This window comes from Felis catus, chromosome B4 (assembly GCF_018350175.1).
Source record: "Felis catus isolate Fca126 chromosome B4, F.catus_Fca126_mat1.0, whole genome shotgun sequence".
Taxonomy (NCBI): domain Eukaryota; kingdom Metazoa; phylum Chordata; class Mammalia; order Carnivora; family Felidae; genus Felis; species Felis catus.
Window position 1 is genome coordinate 88,446,213 of NC_058374.1, and position 17,849 is coordinate 88,464,061.

At 45.7% G+C, this 17,849-nt stretch overlaps 1 protein-coding gene across 3 annotated transcripts in view; it reads right to left on the reverse strand.

Annotated features, from left to right (window-relative positions):
* PPM1H (protein phosphatase, Mg2+/Mn2+ dependent 1H) overlaps positions 1-17,849 on the reverse strand; it is a 261,902-nt gene that overhangs the window by 131,642 nt on the left and 112,411 nt on the right. For all 3 annotated transcript variants that reach the window (XM_045062017.1, XM_003988974.6, XM_023257185.2), the window contains exon 3: positions 2,039-2,383. In XM_045062017.1, coding sequence (XP_044917952.1) covers positions 2,039-2,383 — 345 coding nt within the window. The remainder of the gene's footprint in view (positions 1-2,038; positions 2,384-17,849) is intronic.

Consider the following 17,849-nt stretch of genomic DNA (forward strand, 5'->3'; position numbering starts at 1 on the left):
CTCGCCCCCATCCCCAGCATTACTGCCCCAAGGGACCCCGTCACTTCATCTCTTTATAGGGCCCCTAGTTCACCCTGCATTTCTCCACTCAAGGCCCTTCCCACTTCTATTTTGCTCATCTAACACTTGTCTTTGCCTAGTTTGTTCAGTGCTCTTTTCCCAGTTAGGCCTGGCATAGAGTTAGTTCTGATCACTCATTTATTGACTGAATGACATGGGAAAGTGAAATGATCTTTTGCCGACAACGAAGCTTCCAGGGTAAAAATTGCAGGCAATTTAACTGGCTAGTTAAAAGCAGAAAAAATTTAAAAGACAAGAATGAGGCCCTTGACTAAGTATTTTTCTGAATGACCCTCCCATTTCCAGGAGAGGGGTTACTAGTACCCTTGAGGCATTAATGGGCAGAAACAGCTGGAGACCACTGAGGAGGCCTGCCTCAAAGTGACATTGACCTCTAGTGGACAGAAGTGGGAATACAGCAGTTGCAAGTAAAAGATGCCCCATGGCATAAGCAATTACGGAAGGAAATGAAAAACCCTACGTTTCTTTTTGTTTTTCACTTCTGTCACGTAAGCGGATTTTTTTTTTCCCTCCCATTAGGAGTAACCTACTGTCACATTTTTTACCTCAATTAAATATTTAGCGTTCTGAACATCGAGGTCTCTAGACAGCTTCTGTGACAGCTGGTGAGGGAGATTTTATACAGAGCTGCGTAGGAGTCAATTTTACTACCTTGATTCCTTTTTCCCTGAATAGTCTTTTCCAGCTTCCCGGTGATTTTCTTGGGATCGAAGGCTACCAGACACTCCTGACAAAGAGATGCATTTTAAGCCACCTGCTAATCAAAGGGTAAACATCTGCACGACAAGGAGAGATGCACACTGACCAAAGAAGGGACGGGTTAACGTGAGGACAGGGTGCAAACATGAGGTGCGAAGACAGGAAGCATTTTGCCTTGAAAACAAATCAGATGGGTGGTGCTGTGCAACATTGTTTACGTTTCTCCCCTCCTTCGCACACAGACTGATCCTGGACTGTGCTGTGTCACATGCTCCCTTCTGCGGAGCTGCTCCTAACCTGTTCCTGCTTCACTGAACAGCTGGTCATCACTTGACTCTCCGAGGTTTTAGGATAATACGGCACGCTCGCTCTACTCCCGTCTTTAGAACATCTCTCAATATTCCTTGCTCTTTACTTGCACGCAGGCTGTTGCTCAGGAAAGAAAAATCTCTGGAGCCACAATAACGGCCTCAGCAGAAAGTGAGCTCAGAAAGGGAAGGGGGTGGCACCGAGGGGTGGCCCCTCACCAGGCGGAGGGACAACAGGGGACACTGTGAGAGCAGCTGCGCACTCTCCCTTTGTGCGCTTTCCCTTTGTGTGTTCCCAGGACTGAGGCTGGGAGGGAAGGGGGCTGAACTCTTTGATCAGACACGTCCCAATTTAAATGTACAAACAATCCATGTTCCCCAGGAAAACATGCAATTCTCAGATAGTGACCCCCTGATTCCCCTCCAGCAGTTCCTTTTTTTTTTTTTTTTTTTTAAGCATTAAGAACCACATGGCCCATCACGGTAAAAGAGCTGTCCTCTGATCAGATTGGTACAAGAAAGGTACTTTGGAGCCCTTTACTAAAAGCTGTTTCCCCAAACACCTGTGATTCCTACACATGTATAAGACAGCAACCAGGCTCATATTTCAGTTAAGTGGCATTGTACCACCAGCTGGCATCAGGGAGTCTGCAGAAAGAGAAGCAATCGTAGGTACATTTAAAAAGCCTGTTAGCTCGTACGCTATCCCTCCTTCCATCGTTCTCATTTTTGCCAGCACTCAATGCGAGGAACTCTGTCCTTGTGCCAAACCTCTGTCGGGAATGGAGTATCGAACGGAGAAGACCCAAGCGGCGTCCCACAACAAGAGGACAGGTCAGAGACCCGTCGTAGGGAAGCTTCCAAGAAACAAGGCTTTGGTTGAAGGCTTGGGATTCTCTCTCTCCCTCCACCCCCGCCCCCTGCCGCCCGGGCCCCTCCGCGATACCTACCATTTCCTTGAACGCACTTTCAAGAGCCCCGATGACCAGGCACTCGTGCGGAATCTTCTTCTCCGTAAAGAAGCGCGTGGGCGGGGTGCTGGGGGAGCCCGGGGCCCCCACGCCTCCGCGGAGCGAGGCTGCGCGGGTCAGAGTCCGGCTGTTGGCGGGCGTGTTCTCCGGCTCCTCGCCCAGGCAGGTGGGCGGCAGGACCGCCGAGTTCTTCAGGATCTCCACGATGTCCTGCAGCTGCTCCGTGACGTGGTGCTGCAGCAGGCGGGAGGCCACCACGGCAGCCCCAGACCCCGCGTGACCGTCAAACAGCGACCAGTAGTGACAGGAAACGCCCTCTGATTCCTGGGGGAGGGAGGCGACAGGGAGTGAGAACGGCAGTGGCCACCGCCCCAGGCTCACGCTGGTGCGGCAAGGCCTGGCGCTCAGCGCGTCACCTCGGTCCTCTGTCTTGGGTTGGCCGACGGTGGGGGGTCGAAGCATGGCAACGGTACTCAGGGAAGTGGTCCCGGACTTGTCACTGCCGCTACCCGCCGCCCAAGGGGTGAAGGGGTTCCTGCCTCTTGGCCTGGGGGAGAGGCCGGGCTTCCAGGCAAGCTCGGTTACCACTCTGGGGCAAGATCCACTTTAATCTGATGCGCAAGGGTTTGGGAGAGAACTCCACGCCAAGAGGGAAGTCTTGAGGAGTCCAGCTTTAACCCGTAAGCCTCACCTCTCTTCGCAACCCCAGAGCAACCTTGGCCTCGAGGCTCCGGAGAAAGTGAAGTTCTTTTTGGTTCTTCAAGGGGAAATAAGTAGACCCGTTTTTCCCCTTTAGAGCCTTTTCACTCTAATTTTGCCCCATCTTCTTTGGTCTACATCCTATATTTTTAGAACATGTTTTCTTCCTTAGACACGGAGTCTAAGATGCAGCCAATTCAAATCTCCTTATTTCCTGCCTCCCTCAGTTTCCCAGCTGGTACACAGCATCTTTGTTTCCTCTCCCTACCCCAAAGCTACGCGTTCCTCATGGTCGCTCATGTACCATGGATTTAGTCTGAGTTATTTCTAGACCATTTCAGATGAACGTTTTTAAGAACCGTGTTTGAATTACATGTACCTAAGATCTTAACTGTAAGATCAGTCAGTAAAGCAGCAGACTCTTGGTTTCCGCTCAGGTGGTGATCTCATAGCTCCTGAGTTCGAGCCCCATATTGGGGTCTGCACTGACATCATGGAGTTGGCTTGGGATTCTCCCTCTCCCCCTCTCTCTGCCCCTCCCCCACTCATGCTGTCTCTCAAAATAAACTTTAAAAATTCTTATAGAAAAATAAGAGCTTAATTTATTCAATAGGTAAGATGCATAGGTAATAAAACAGGTAGGGTTTTATTGTGACTACTTGTACTACTAAGCTTATCTGTACCACAGCAATATTGAATCATTTTTCAAGCTAAAGCGATTCAATAAAGTTCTTTTGGTCTATCCTGGAACGATGCTGGAAGATACTGTACAGTTATGGTGACATATGCCATTACTCCGTGTGTGCCCTTTAAATTTTGCCTTCATTCAATTCTGTGCCATGTGCTGAGATAAAAATAGTTGTTTTTTAGTCAACAAATACTGAGTGTCCCTATGTGACAGGCACAGAGTGGATATTGAGGAAAAACTTGGCTGCAAGAGGTATAGACATGGGCTGATCTTCATAATCCAGTGGGGAAGACAGATACTGATCAAATAATCACCCAAACAAACATAAGATCCCAATTCTGGATCCTGGTGCTATGAGGCCAGCTTGCAGAGGGGCACTTTGGAGGAGGCTTCCTGGGGACATGAGGGCTAGGCTAAGAACTGTTTGGAAGTTCACAAGGTAATGAGAGGAGAGACCACCAGGTACTAGAAAGAACAGGTGCCAAGCCCTTGTGGGAGGAAGGTGCATGAAGAGCGAGAGGAGACTGAACCATGGCCATGTGGCTGAACAGAGGAATGAAGCAGGAAAGGGGTGGGGAAAGACATGAGGCCAGACAGGGACATGGCAGCTAGACCACTCAGTCCTTCCAGGACACATGAAGGACCTTGACTTTAGCCTAAGAGTAACAAAAAGTCATTGACCGAGCTTGGGATGACGCACTTGATTTATGTTTCTAAAAGATCACTCAAGCTGTGCTGTGAGGATTAGGAGAGTGAGAGTGAGGATGTCAGTAGAAGGTGAACACCACCCTAAAAAAGGCATTCGAATTCAAGCAGTAACAACTAATGAATGACTCAAAGCACCATACAACAGAGGAAGGAGATTCCCACTCAGAGGGCAGTAGAAAGAACAAGGACGTCAGGATTCCAAGATCTGAGTTCTCATGGCATCTTCAGTGCCAATCAGTGGGAGTGGGAGACAGAGCAAGGTCACTGGCTGTGTCACTCCATCCCTGTCACTTACCATCCTTGGGCCATGGTTGCCTAATAAGGGCAGGTGATAGCTACCTTACAGGGAGTGGGGATTTAGCAAGGTTAAAGGGTAATTTATGCCATGTGAGCAACTAAGTAATACATCTCACTCATGCGTCACTTCTACCACTACCAGAACAGTATGGTCTTGGGGAAGTCATTTTCTGACCTTCCGTTCTTCACCAACTTGAGAAGCTCCCCTAGAAGAGTCTAGTGCCCCTGCTAACTCCAAAAGTCCAATATTCAAGAAGTACAGATCTATGGGAACTGGGGGAGCGGGGGAAGAAGTCAGGCCAAGAAGAATGTGGACGGAGTGAGAGCTGATATGGCAGCCAGTCGAGGAAAATACCAGGAGGCTGAGGTCACGTGGCTGCCTCTGGTATATGCTCACCTGGTGTCTACTCTCCCTTCTTCCTCGCTATGGATTCTATCTGGGGCAGCCATGTATCTGCCATAGCTCCTCACTCCCTTGCAGCTCGGTGTGCCTGTATGACCCTGTGCTGTCTGTCCAGTGAACTATGAGTGGAAGCCTCCTGGGTGGAGCTTCTGGGAAAGCTATTATTTTCCCGATGAAAGGGAAGACTCAAGTGGCCTGACCTTTTGCCTCACCCCTCCACCTTTCTTCCTGCCTGGGTCACAGAAGCAACACCGGGAGGCAGAATAACCCTCTTGCAACAACGGCTGAAGGCTGTAGCTCAGTGTGGGGGGACAGGAAGTCTAAAGGAGCCCGAGCCCTTGGGGTCTTGCTTGGGATGGTGCACAGGCCCTGAACAGGCTGCCTTCTGGGCTCTGTGTCATGTGGGCTTCGTGACGTTTTGATAAGCCGCGGTTGCTCGTTTCTGTAACAGGAGCTGGGAACACAGAGGTGAAAGGATGTATGTGTTATCTAGTATCCTGGGAGTTGGGACATGGGTGGCAGGAAGGAGGAGTGTGAGATAAGGAAGGCAGGTGCACGTACACACACACACACACACACACACACACACACACACACACAGACGCACACAGAATTACAAGTAGGCGAAATGGCTATCTACCAAGAATAAAACTGAACCCCTTGGAAAATGTTCTTAATTTAGGGCATCTGTGGCTAGAATGGAGTCAGTCTATGAATCTATATTGTCACAAGCCTCTGCAATGTAGCATTTCCTCTTATTATGAGCGCGAGGCAACAAAGCACTGCGGGATGAGCAGTTCCTGTGACTGGTCACCAACAGAAATAATGCACAGTCATTCCACACATCCTGGATTCTTGTTTATGCTCATCATTACTTCTCAATGATAGCAGTTATTAAACTCCCCACTAGCTCTCATCATCTGCTGCATTAGTAAAGTACATATTGCCATATTATATCCTCACACCTAGGGGAAAGTGGCAAAAGAAAAGGATTTCTTGCTTATCGCATCTAATTCTCCAAAGGTCCTGAGGCTGCCTGGGAAAAACACGCACACAAAGTCCTTCTGCACCCAATTCAAATGGAAACTCAGCAAACATCTTTAAGGAAGCTGTGGCTGGAGCCAGTGAGGGATGAAATAGGAATGACTGTGTCCGTGTCCGGGTACAGATTCTGTTACACCCAACATATCATGTTTCTAGAGTCATAATTTGAATCAAAGAAGATCAAACCCCGTGAAATAATGATGCTATTTTTTTTTTCATATTTATTTTTGAGAGAGACAGACAGTGAGCTGGGGAGGGGCAGAGAGAGATGGAGACACAGAACCTGAAGCAGGCTCCAGGCTCTGAACTGTCAGCCCAGAGCCCGACACGGGGCTCGAACCCATGAACTGTGAAATCATGACCTGAGCCAAAGTCGGACGCTTAGCCAACTGAGCCGCCCAGGGGCCCCAATGCTACTACCTTTTTTAAAAAGCAACTATGAGGGGCGCCTGGGTGGCGCAGTCGGTTAAGCGTCCGACTTCAGCCAGGTCACGATCTCGCGGTCGGTGAGTGCGAGCCCCGCGTCGGGCTCTGGGCTGATGGCTCAGAGCCTGGAGCCTGTTTCCGATTCTGTGTCTCCCTCTCTCTCTGCCCCTCCCCCGTTCATGCTCTGTCTCTCTCTGTCCCAAAAATAAATAAACGTTGAAAAACAAAATTAAAAAAAAATAAAAAGCAACTATGAAATATTTCTGACAAGTAATCCAGCCATTTCCTTCAACAAGGCAAAGCATTCTGAAGGCATTGCAACAGCAACCAGTTGACACATATCCGGGCAATTTTTAAGCAAGTCAAGAGAAACCCTGATTCGGGGCTTTTCTGAAGCAGGGCCCAGAAGCACTCAACACCCTGCTTTCAAGAACACCTTTGCACAGCAGTTCTAGAAACTCTGGTACAGCTAATTTTTAAAATGCAATTAATAATTTTCACAGCCAAAACTTGTAAGACATATTTTTTCCACCAAGAGTTTATTTCTTGCTAAAGATGGAATAAATCTAGCCCTTGATGCAGGCACTAACCTGGGACCAGTATCTCTGAAGGCGGGGCCCTACCACTGAACTTTTATAAAGCTCCCCAGGGGATTCTAAAGACAGGCCAGAACTGAGAACCCCTGGTCTAATAGAGAGGGGGCCACTCAACAGTCAGGAAACCCTCATCCTGGTCTCACATCTGTCATCAGGTCTCCATGTGATCTTGCATGAGTCAGTTACATCTCCCTGAACTGACCAGACCCGCAGCATCCAAACTGTGTTTCTTGGTTCTTAAGTGGGATCTTAGGGAAGAGGAAGTTAAGTGGGTGTTTAACTGATTAGTCCTCTATTAATTCAACCAGAGCAACACAGATTTATCAGTTGTAAACATCAGGGTTTTGCAAAAGATTTGGGACAAAAGACTTCAACTATTTAAAACCATTTTTGAGGAGCGCCTGGGTGGCTCAGTTGGTTAACCAGACCACTTTGGCTCAGGTCATGACCTCACGGTTCATGAGTTCAAGCCCTGCATCGAGCTGGATGCTGTCAGTAGAGCCTGCTTCAGATCCTCTCCCTCCCTCCCTCCCTCTCTCTCTCAAAAATAAACATTTTTTAAAAAAGCCATTTTGAAAGGGGCACCTGGGTGTCTCGGTTAAGCATCTGACTTTGGCTCAGGTCATGATCTCGCGGTCTGTGAGTTCGAGCTCCTCGTTGGGCTCTGGGCTGACAGCTCAGAGCCTGGAGCCTGTTTCAGATTCTGTGTCTCCCTCTCTCTCTGACCCTCCCCCATTCAGGCCCTCTCTCAGTCTCAAAAATAAATAAAAACACTAAAAATTTTTTTAAATAAAAAAAAACCATTTTGAAAGCCTTTGAACTAGGTAAAACCAAGTTCGTCAAGAGACTTCAAAATCCTCAGTGTCCTTCTATGGCAGGAAACTTAGAGCAAGCAGTATGTTATTTGGGAAACTACAACCACAAAGCAGGCCCTCCCCACATACTCTAGATGCCAAGTCAGCTCTGAAAGCCTCAGAGACCATACAGTCCCAGAAACATCGAGTTACAGGGCTAGAGAACCCTTCCCAATCTTTTAACAAACCTTACATGGCAGGCAATATTCTAAATGCTTTACAGATATTAGCTCACTTAATCCTACCACAATCCATCCTATGAGTAGCTACTCTAGGAGGTGTGCTTATTATTCCCATTTTATAGAGAGGGAAAAGGGAGGACAGAGAGTGTAACTGTTTGAAGTTCCCACCTATTAAGGAAAGCAGCTGGGAGCAGGCTCCCCACTCTGAGCCATCAACCCCTGTGCTATGCTAAGCTGAACCCCCCCCCAACACACACACTTCCCACCCCGGAGGGAACACTTGCTCTAATGAACACCTGCCACTATGATCTACTTCTACCCTCTGCAACCTGAGCTGTAACCAGTTATTTTTTTCTAAAACCCAATATCTGACCATATTTCTTTAGCCAGCCTGACCTCCTCCTCCAGTCTAGGAGCCCCCAGGGTGCCATCCCTGATGTCTCTCTCTTCCCGTTCTGTCACTCCAAATCCCACCCACCAAGCCATGGCATTTGCAGCTCATCACAAACCACAGTAGTTTCCTTGGTGCACCTGTGAGATTCCCAGGGCCCGAGATCTAGGCTGCCGAGATCAGGACGGGTGATAAGGAGCGAGAGAGGGCACTGGGGATGGGGAGTAACCCCACTCCAACCTTTGCCTGACCCCCACCTATCTCTTAGTCCTCATCTTAAGTATCACCTCCTCCAGGAAGCTCCCACTGCACCCTGGGCCCAACCCTACCACAGCATTCATCAAACTGTGCATGTCTGTCTGATCACCTGCTTGAGCAGTGATAAACTAAAAGAATATTCTGGAAAAAGGGAGCAATGGTCAGGCAACGCAGGTGAAAAGGGGACTCTACGTGGCCCATGTGGACAGTGGCCTGATTAAGACTGACCTTGAGGGCTTGGTCAGGTTGGGGTGGGATTCTGGAGTCAGGGCAGACCAAGGAGCTTCAATCTGAAATGCCTCTGTACCGAGGAGCAAGGTGACAGTGGGCTTAAGAGGTGCCAGTCCCATGGCCTTCTACAGTGCACTGCAAGACGGAAGCATTAGAGAGGCTCACAGAGAACTGTCCTGAGGCAAAGAGGGCAGAGAGGAGGAATCAATGGGCCTGGAGAGGAGATTAATGATTTCACAAGACATTGCAAAGATCAGGATGAGGCTGCAATGGGCTGTACGGTGTCTGGAATGGAATCGAGATCGTAACAGAGAATACAGATCTACTTTTGAAAGCGGCACGATCAGACAGGATGTGCCATGCATTTATTTTGAAAAGGATACAAGGACCCCCTTCACCCTCACCCTCTTCTTCATTCACAACAATGTCATCAAATGCCATCAGGTAGGAATGTATGGTTTGGTGCATAAAGTCTGATCTGAGAACCTTGAGGAAAGAACAATTCCTTAAATGTCACACCAGCATCGAGGGCCTACGTGAACATCAGGGGTGAATCTACAGGGGAGGTCTGCAAGATCACAGTAGTGTGAACACGGTGTTTTTAAAATGTCTCAAAATCTTCAATTTAACTGCAAATACATCTCTGTTTCGTCACCGCACAGAATAGAACCTTCAATGACTCCCCAGTGCCCTGGGTCTCCTAGAGGCTCACGTGGCTTATGGGCCCCACGTGATCTGGTTGCTACTCCCTCTCCAATGCCCTCCCTTGCTCCTTGTCAGCGGTCCTGATCTAGGCAGCCTAGCCCTAGGCCCTGGGAATCTCACAGGTCTGCCAGGGAAACCAAAGGGAAAAGACACTGCCCTCTCTGGCTGTACCTGACTGAGCCCCATCGCCCTACAGGACCAGGTTGAAACACACACGCATGTAATTCTCTTCTAAGCCATGGAGGCTTTTTGTTTTCCCCCAAAGGCAAAACAAACAAACAAAGTTGCACCGTATTCCTCTCCCCAGAGGGTTGAACTGTTGAAAACCACACACTTTCTTCAGCTCCTGTGCCCTACTGGGATGTCCAACCCACTACTGCTAGTAAGGCATGCTGGTAGGAACAGGCAGAGCTGTGTTCTCCACCTGCCTGACTCAAGCAAAGGTACCAGAAGAGGAAGGAAAGGGAAGGCAAGGCCACAGCTCCTTTCAACGTCCTCTGCACCCACCCCATCACCACCACACACCCCACATGCTTGGTCACTTTACAAGCAAGGACTCTCTCTCCAGTTTGGTATCAGCTCAGAGAGTAACATTTTGAGTCTATATGGTACATACACAGGATTCTGAGTCTTACACGATCTAAGGGTCCAAAGGTAACTTTGTCACTGGTGTCAGTATACCAACGTATCACAATTATTATTTCTTAACTTTGAAAGTTACTGTTATTTAAAATTTTTTTTTAATGTTTATTTATTTTTGAGAGAGCATGAGCAGGGGAGGGGCAGAGAGAGAGGGAGACACGGAATCCCAAGCAGGCTCCAGCCTCTGAGCTGTCAGCACAGACCCGATGCGGGGCTCAGACTCACAAACCGAGAGATCATGACCTGAGCCAAATCAAACGCTTAACTGACTGAGCCACCCAGGTGCCCCAGCAGAATCATTTTGAAAGCTGGGTAATTTATATGCACTTTCAAAGGAGCGAATACAAACAAATCCTATCTCCTGTGATATGTCTTAGCACGGAAAGAGCACAGACTTTAAATCAAGACAAACCTGGGTTCTGGAATTTACTACCATGTGATTTTGGGCACATTTCTTAACTCCTCTCACCAGTTTCCTTATTTAAAGAACAAGATGAAACTAGGACACAGTAAGGATTCATTCATAATACATGTCTCAGAGTCTCCTCTCCTAGGTGCTGGGCTTATGCTGAACACTGGGGACGTAGCACAGAAGAAGAAAAGGCCATGGTTCCCAAACTTTTGAGGCTAACAGTCTAGAACGTGACCAGGAAATCACAAGTGTGCTAGAAGGGGAAGTGTGTGGTGCCACAGGAGTGGATAATATGTATTAAATGTGCAGACAGTCACGGGGTATGCGAGGGGGAAAGAGACTATAAAGAGATAACGTGAGGAAGTGATCTGTAGTGATGGGAATTTTGTACCCTCATTGTGGTGATGCTTACCTGAATCTATACATATGTTCAAATTCTGAAACTACACACCAAAGGTTAATTATACATATAACCTTTTTAATGTTTATTTTTGAGAGGGAGAGAGAGTCAGAGCATGAGCAGGGGAGGGGCAGAGAGAAAAGGAGACCCCGAATCTGAAGCAGACTCTAGGCTCTGAGTCGTCAGCACAGAGCCGGACACGGGGCTCGAACTCACAAACCGTGAGACCGTGACCTGAGCCGAAGTTGGATGCCTAACGGACTAAGCCACCCAGGCGCCCCCATATACTTTTTAAAATAATAAGATGTATAGCAGTGTCCAGCATATACAAGAACAAACAAAACTAGAATAGTAACTAGTTGGCACTATTAAGTGGCCTGGGGGCATATGTGCAGGCAGGGAGCAGTAAGAGTCCCTATAACTAGGGAGACAAAGCTGCACACTTTAGCTCCTTACTTTCAACTCTGCCAGATGAGGTGCTCATCAGCTTCCGTTACTTCTATTCTTCTTAAATTACTTCCCCTGCGAGAAATCTAAGTTCTACGGACACCTAATGATTACCTACCACGTTTCATCTCCACCACACCATCATAAAACGGGCATCATTATCCCACTTTACCTATGATTTAAGCAGGACACAGTTAAGTAACTGTCCTGTTATGTGGTAATGCCACAATATGAACCCAGTCCTTTAAAGTCCAAATTAAGTCATCTTTCCAATTTCCTCGTGCATACAACTTTGTGTCATTATCTCCCTGGCTTCTGTTACTCTGTAGCATTTAGCACTTCAGCACTATTTTACTTTGTTGCTTATTTGTAATTGTGTACACATCCTGGGCCATCACCCCCAGAAGATTACCAAAGCTTCTGACAAGTGGCCCAGCATTAATCTCTGGTAGTATCATAAAATGCTGCTGGGGTACCAGCCCAGAATCAAGTTCTACATCTGAAAAATCAACACTCTCAAATTTAGAGTAACATGCTCTGGACACAATATGTTTCAAAATTACTAATATCATGACAAATGTCTACCTTTGCTTTCGCTCCACTTTAAGAAAACCAATATCAAGCCCTTTCCTGACTTACCACACACTTAAATTTTGCAGCAATCATTTACATCTTACAAAAGAATAACTCTGAAGCAGTTTCCAGTTGCATTCTGATTTAGTGCACCCGCCCCCCCCCCCAAAAAAAAAGGAAAAAAAAAAGAATAAATTAGTCTTGGAGCACCTGGGTGGCTCAGTCAGTTAAGCAGTCAACTCTTGATTTCAGCTCAGGTCACGATCTCGCAGTTCATGAATTCAAGCTCTCTCGATCTCTGTGCTGTAAGCTTTGGGTTCTGTCTCCCTCTCTCTGTCCCTGCCCCGCTTGTGCTCACTCTCACTTTCAAAAATAAATAAGCTTTAAAAAATTAGGAGAAGTTTTGTATGTAATTTACCACACACACACACACACACACACACACACACACACACACACACACACACACACACACACACACACACACTCCCAATCCCTCTTCGGGAATAGATCTATAGCCAAATCAAAGGAAGATTTCGGAAGGTGACCAATTGAGAGCTTACAGTTCACAGTTTCTCTTTCAGGACTGAAGTGGGCCCAGTGTTACATCCTTCTTTTTCAAAAGTTGCAGAAACGGATTTTTACAATATTTGCTTATTTCCTTTCCCCCATTTTCATCATCATCTAGAAGGCCAGAACTAACATTAATGAGTTCTAACTGGGAAGGGCTCCCTGGGTCTTTGAACAAATGGAAGGTTGCTCCAAATAGAAATGTAGCTACTGAGCCAGCTACGGACATAATTTGTGATACAAGCAGCTTGCGTCCATTCAGGGTCAGGGATAATTACAGCACAGCTAATCAGGGGTGCCAAAAACCGGCACCCCAACTCTGAGGAACCACAGGCAAAAGAGCCTTTGTGAGTCATCTGGAAGGCGGTGGAGAAGCCCCCCCCCCCCCACCCCATGGCATGCTCACAAAAAAAGGGGAGATTCTAGACAAAACCTCAGACATTTCCTGTGGAGCCTAAGAGAAGCGCTGAGATGGGAGGCAGGAAACACAAAGAAAACCAAGGAATGAGGCTCGACACAAGTGGACCCGTGTGAAGATGCCAGGGCCCTCCATTCTTACTCCCTGCATGGGGCTCCAACTGTGTACAAGCCCTTTCTTAGCCCTCCCCCCACCCCCACCCCACGACGGAGCACGCAAAGCTTAGGGGGAGTTAAAAAAAAATGCTCAGCTAGCATGTAAGAGGAAAATGATAATTTTTTTCATGTGTTTTCTCCTAAAGCTGGAGAAGAACCTCAGCTTTGCCATTGTTTCTCCTAGAGACTGCCACTGGCGCCCTCACGTGGTGTGTAAGTACATACAACTTTGTGTTGTCTCAAGCATGGAACAGTGGTGCCCTCACGCATACACTGGCTTTGGCATATTGTAACTCACTGCTTGATACGTGTGCCCCCAACTGAGTGGTCTTGTGCATTATATGACTAAGTTTTAAACTAAACCATCCCTCACCAAGTGGACAACAGGTTTTAAAAAAAAATTCCTGCATAGAAACAGATGGAAAACATGACAAATAAGAACACGTCACAGCTGGCACATCTTACCCCAAGTAATGGAAATCTAGTCACATCTGACAACAGCAATCATCATTCTAATCAAAAGTATCTGACATGCTCAAAGAGACAGATGAAATATGGAATTATACTTGCTATTGTTCATGATGAATTCTGCCTTGAGGTATTAGCTAATGGGAACATGAAGTCTTTGCTCTTGGCAAGACAATAAATGAGTTACTGTGGGGAAAACAGAACAATGCCTGGCATATAATAAGAACCCCATGATTGGTAACTGTTGTTATTTTAAACTGTTGTCTTTTCATCTTTACTGCCTTTAAATTATTTTAAAAATATTTAATATACTTTTATAATCACTAAATATATGTATGGATATCTAGTAGTATAGTTACATATCATTAAATATCATTAAATTTGTTGGGGGTACATACTCAAGAAATTGTCATAGTCTTTAAAATAAGTTTTTAAAATGTTTTTTATTTTTGAGAGTAAGAGAGAGGGAGCGCGTGCACAAACGGGAGGGGCAGAGAAGGAGACAGAATCCCAAGCAGGCTCTGAGCTGTCAGCGCAGATCCTGAGGTAGGGCTCCAACTCACAACCTGGGAGATCATGACCTGAGCTGAAGTGGGACACTTAACAGACTGAGCCAGCCAGGTGCCCCTCAAAAAATGGTCTTTAACTGATGGTTTGGAGACGGCTACTCTAGACAGTTTTCAAGGGAAATAAGTGGTGTCTCCTCTTACCTGTCTTCCCTGAAGATAAAAGCAACTCAGCTCATTCGATACACGTATTCCCTTCCCTACACCAAACAGTTCTGGAATTCAGAAAATCTAAGGAGGGGCCATGTGCACAATAGGAAGTGAGTACCAGAAAGGTGGAAATCCCACTTTGGGTTAAATCCCATGGTTGATCTTACACAAGGCTTAATACGAGCACAGCATGTGCTTTCTTCCTCCCTCCTTTCTTCCAGCCGAAGGAGGACCACTCCCGTTGGGCCATCAGAGAGTTGCCATACTCTTCTCATTCCCCACTCTAAGCTACTTTATGGTTGATATCCATAGTTTCTGGCCAGTTTTCAAGGTATCACAACGAAGATGATAATTCAGAGTCTAAAGGATGTGTTTCAGGCATTTCATCCACAGTGCTTGACTGAAATCCCCAGTACTGATGCTCAGGGTAACACAGCCAAGGGAGAAAAGCTAATGACCAAGCACATACAGGAGATTGGAGGAACTTCGTGAACGTCATTGCCAGGGCCCAAGCCTCTGGTGTTGTGTGCTCAGCATCATGCCCTTGCAGCATACTTTATGTTTTACCATACCTCTTTTTGACTAAATTACTAAGAGGTTGTGTGCCCCAGAAGGAAAGAATGCTTAATTTCATGTACTTAAATGAGCACTGCTTCCTCCTCAGGATCTGACTACATGAAATGCTGATTTCTTTGTTTCAATTCCTCATTTTATGAGACAGTAAGATGCAGGATACACTTGTGAGTTTGGTTTTTGTTTCTGAATGGCAATTTAGTCCCTTTATAAAATTTTTATTTAAAAAATTTTTAATTAACAATTCTTTATTCAAGTATAATTCACATACACAAACATATTATATTTGTTTCAGATGTATAATAGAACGATTCAACAATTCTACACATTACTCAGTGCTCATCAAGATAAGTGTACTCTTAATCCTCTTTATTTCACCCATTCTCCCTACCCACTCCCCTCTGGTGGAACCACCAGTTTATTCTTTGTACTTGAGTCTTTTGTTTGTTTCTTTGTTGCTTGTTCATTTGTTTTCTTAAATTCCACATGAGTGAAATCATATGATATCTGTCTTGCTCTGACTGACTTATTTCACTTAGCATAATACCCTCTAGGTCCATCCATGCTGTTGCAAATGTCAAGGTCTCATTCTTTTTTATGGCTGAGTAGTATTTGCTTGTATATGTATATACCACAGCTTCTTGATCCATTCATCTGTCGATGGAGACTTGGGCTGCTTTCGTATCTTGGCTATTGTAAATAACACGGCAATAAACATAGGGAAGCATGTATTTTTTCAAATTTTTCAAATTCATGATTTCATTTTCTTTGGGTAAATACCCAGTACCGGAGTTACTGGATCATATGGGAATTCTATTTTTAATTTTTTGAGGAACCTCTATACTGTTTTCCACAGTGGCTTCCCCAGTGTACATTCCCACCAACAGTGCACGGGGGTTCTTTTTTCTTCACATCCTCACCAACACTTGCTATGTTTCTGTTCCATTTTATTTGTTTTCATTCTGTCCCATGTTAAAAACACTACTAAATAAGCAGTAATTTCTGACAGCTAAGACATATAAAGTTTGTGACAGTTTTGGCTAAGTTGTGTTTATTTTATTCTAGACTCAAAAACTAGCTCAGGAATGTTCTCAAATTATTATTTAATACATCAAAAACCTCTCCCTAAATTAGGTTACAGTAAAAACATAAGTAATGTGAAATAATATTGAAATGTGCTACAAACTCCACTATTAGAACAGATAATATTAACTGAGCACTTACGACATGTGAGGCACAATAACACTTTTCATATTTTTAACTCATTTAGTTCAAACAACCCTATGAGGTAGGAGCTAGTATCCCCCATATGGAACAGAGGCATTGAGAGGTCAACTCACTTGCATGAGGTAACTAACATCTAGTAAGTGGAGCAACAGGATTTAAACTGAGACACACATTGTTATTCAGAAGGCTTTTTCTTCCAGCCACGGTTTCATGCCAACACTGGTTTTTCTAGAAGTTAGCAAGAAAAAGTGGATTCTAAGGACATTAAGATGATACACCATTTCATTTCCATTCTGTCTTTCACCAGAGTGAGAGCTGTTACCCAGTTTCTGGGCTGATGGGAAAGAGCACTAAATAACTTCTACATCAAACGAGAAATCATAATAGAAATGAGAAGATATTTAGTACTAAATTGTACCCACCATTAGGAGTTATTCCTCCTTTATTTCAGCCTTTTCCAAGGAGGTTTCCCTGACACATGTCGCAACAGCTAATGGCTAAAGAGGCAGCCTGTCTCAAGAGGCCAGATTGCCTGGGTTGACTCCAAGCTTTACACTTTACATCACTGTGCCTCAATTTCTTCATCAGTAAAATAAAGAGAATGATAATACATATGTACACGTTATCAGGTTCTTTTTTTTTTTTAATTTTTTTTCAGCGTTTTTATTGATTTTTGGGACAGAGAGAGACAAAGCATGAAAGGGGGAGGGGCAGAGAGAGAGGGAGACACAGAATCGGAAACAGGCTCCAGGCTCCGAGCCATCAGCCCAGAGCCTGACGCAGGGCTCGAACTCACGGACCGCGAGATCGTGACCTGGCTGAAGTCGGACGCTTAACCGACTGCGCCACCCAGGCGCCCACGTTATCAGGTTCAATGAATCAAAACTGGGCAAAGGACTGAGATCAGATGGCATCTGGCACACGAATGCTGAGTATTGTATTAAAAAAAAAAAAAACAGGAAGGAAGAAGAAGGATTCTCAAGAGGTTACCGCTCTTGCCAATGTTCTTCCCATCTAAAGTTGTGAGGAAATCAAATTACAAGTGAAACAAGGAAACATTTCCATCTCAGCACCATTTTCCTTTAGCCTTAAGACGTGCCACGGTGGGAAAATTCTGTTGGCGAACCAAGCTGGAGTTGCACTCCTGGCCACTATGGACATCTTGGACAGACCTGGTCTTGAGGAAAACCAACCCCCCGAGAAGAGAACTGTAAAGTCACTCTAACTGACATCAGCCTCGTTGTAAAGTTACCCTTCTTAATCACTGGCAAGAGTTCTTGTCCCTGGAACCAAGAGATAAGAGTTTTGAGAGAAACCACTGCACTCCTGCTTCAGAAAATCTAAGGAGATAAAGAGAAAGGTTATGTTTTCTTGACTTGCACAAAACAAAGACCTTAACTAAGGAGGGAAAGTTTAGCATAATAAATACAAGGAGAAAAATACAGGGTTCCTCCTCTTGTTTTTTATAGCTGACATCACTACAGAAAGCAGACTGCCAAATGATGGCCAAATATTCCAGAAAGGCTGCCACCGTGGAACCACAAGCTACCTTCATTTAAGGCTCTGCGGCATGACAGAGTCCTTCTTACAGAAAACAAATGAAAAGAATGGCATATCTTCCGTGCAGAGAGTTGAAATAGCCCCTTCTCATTTCCCTTTTACCTCTCCCCATCCCAATCCGATTCTACTTGCCTTGAATTCCCACAG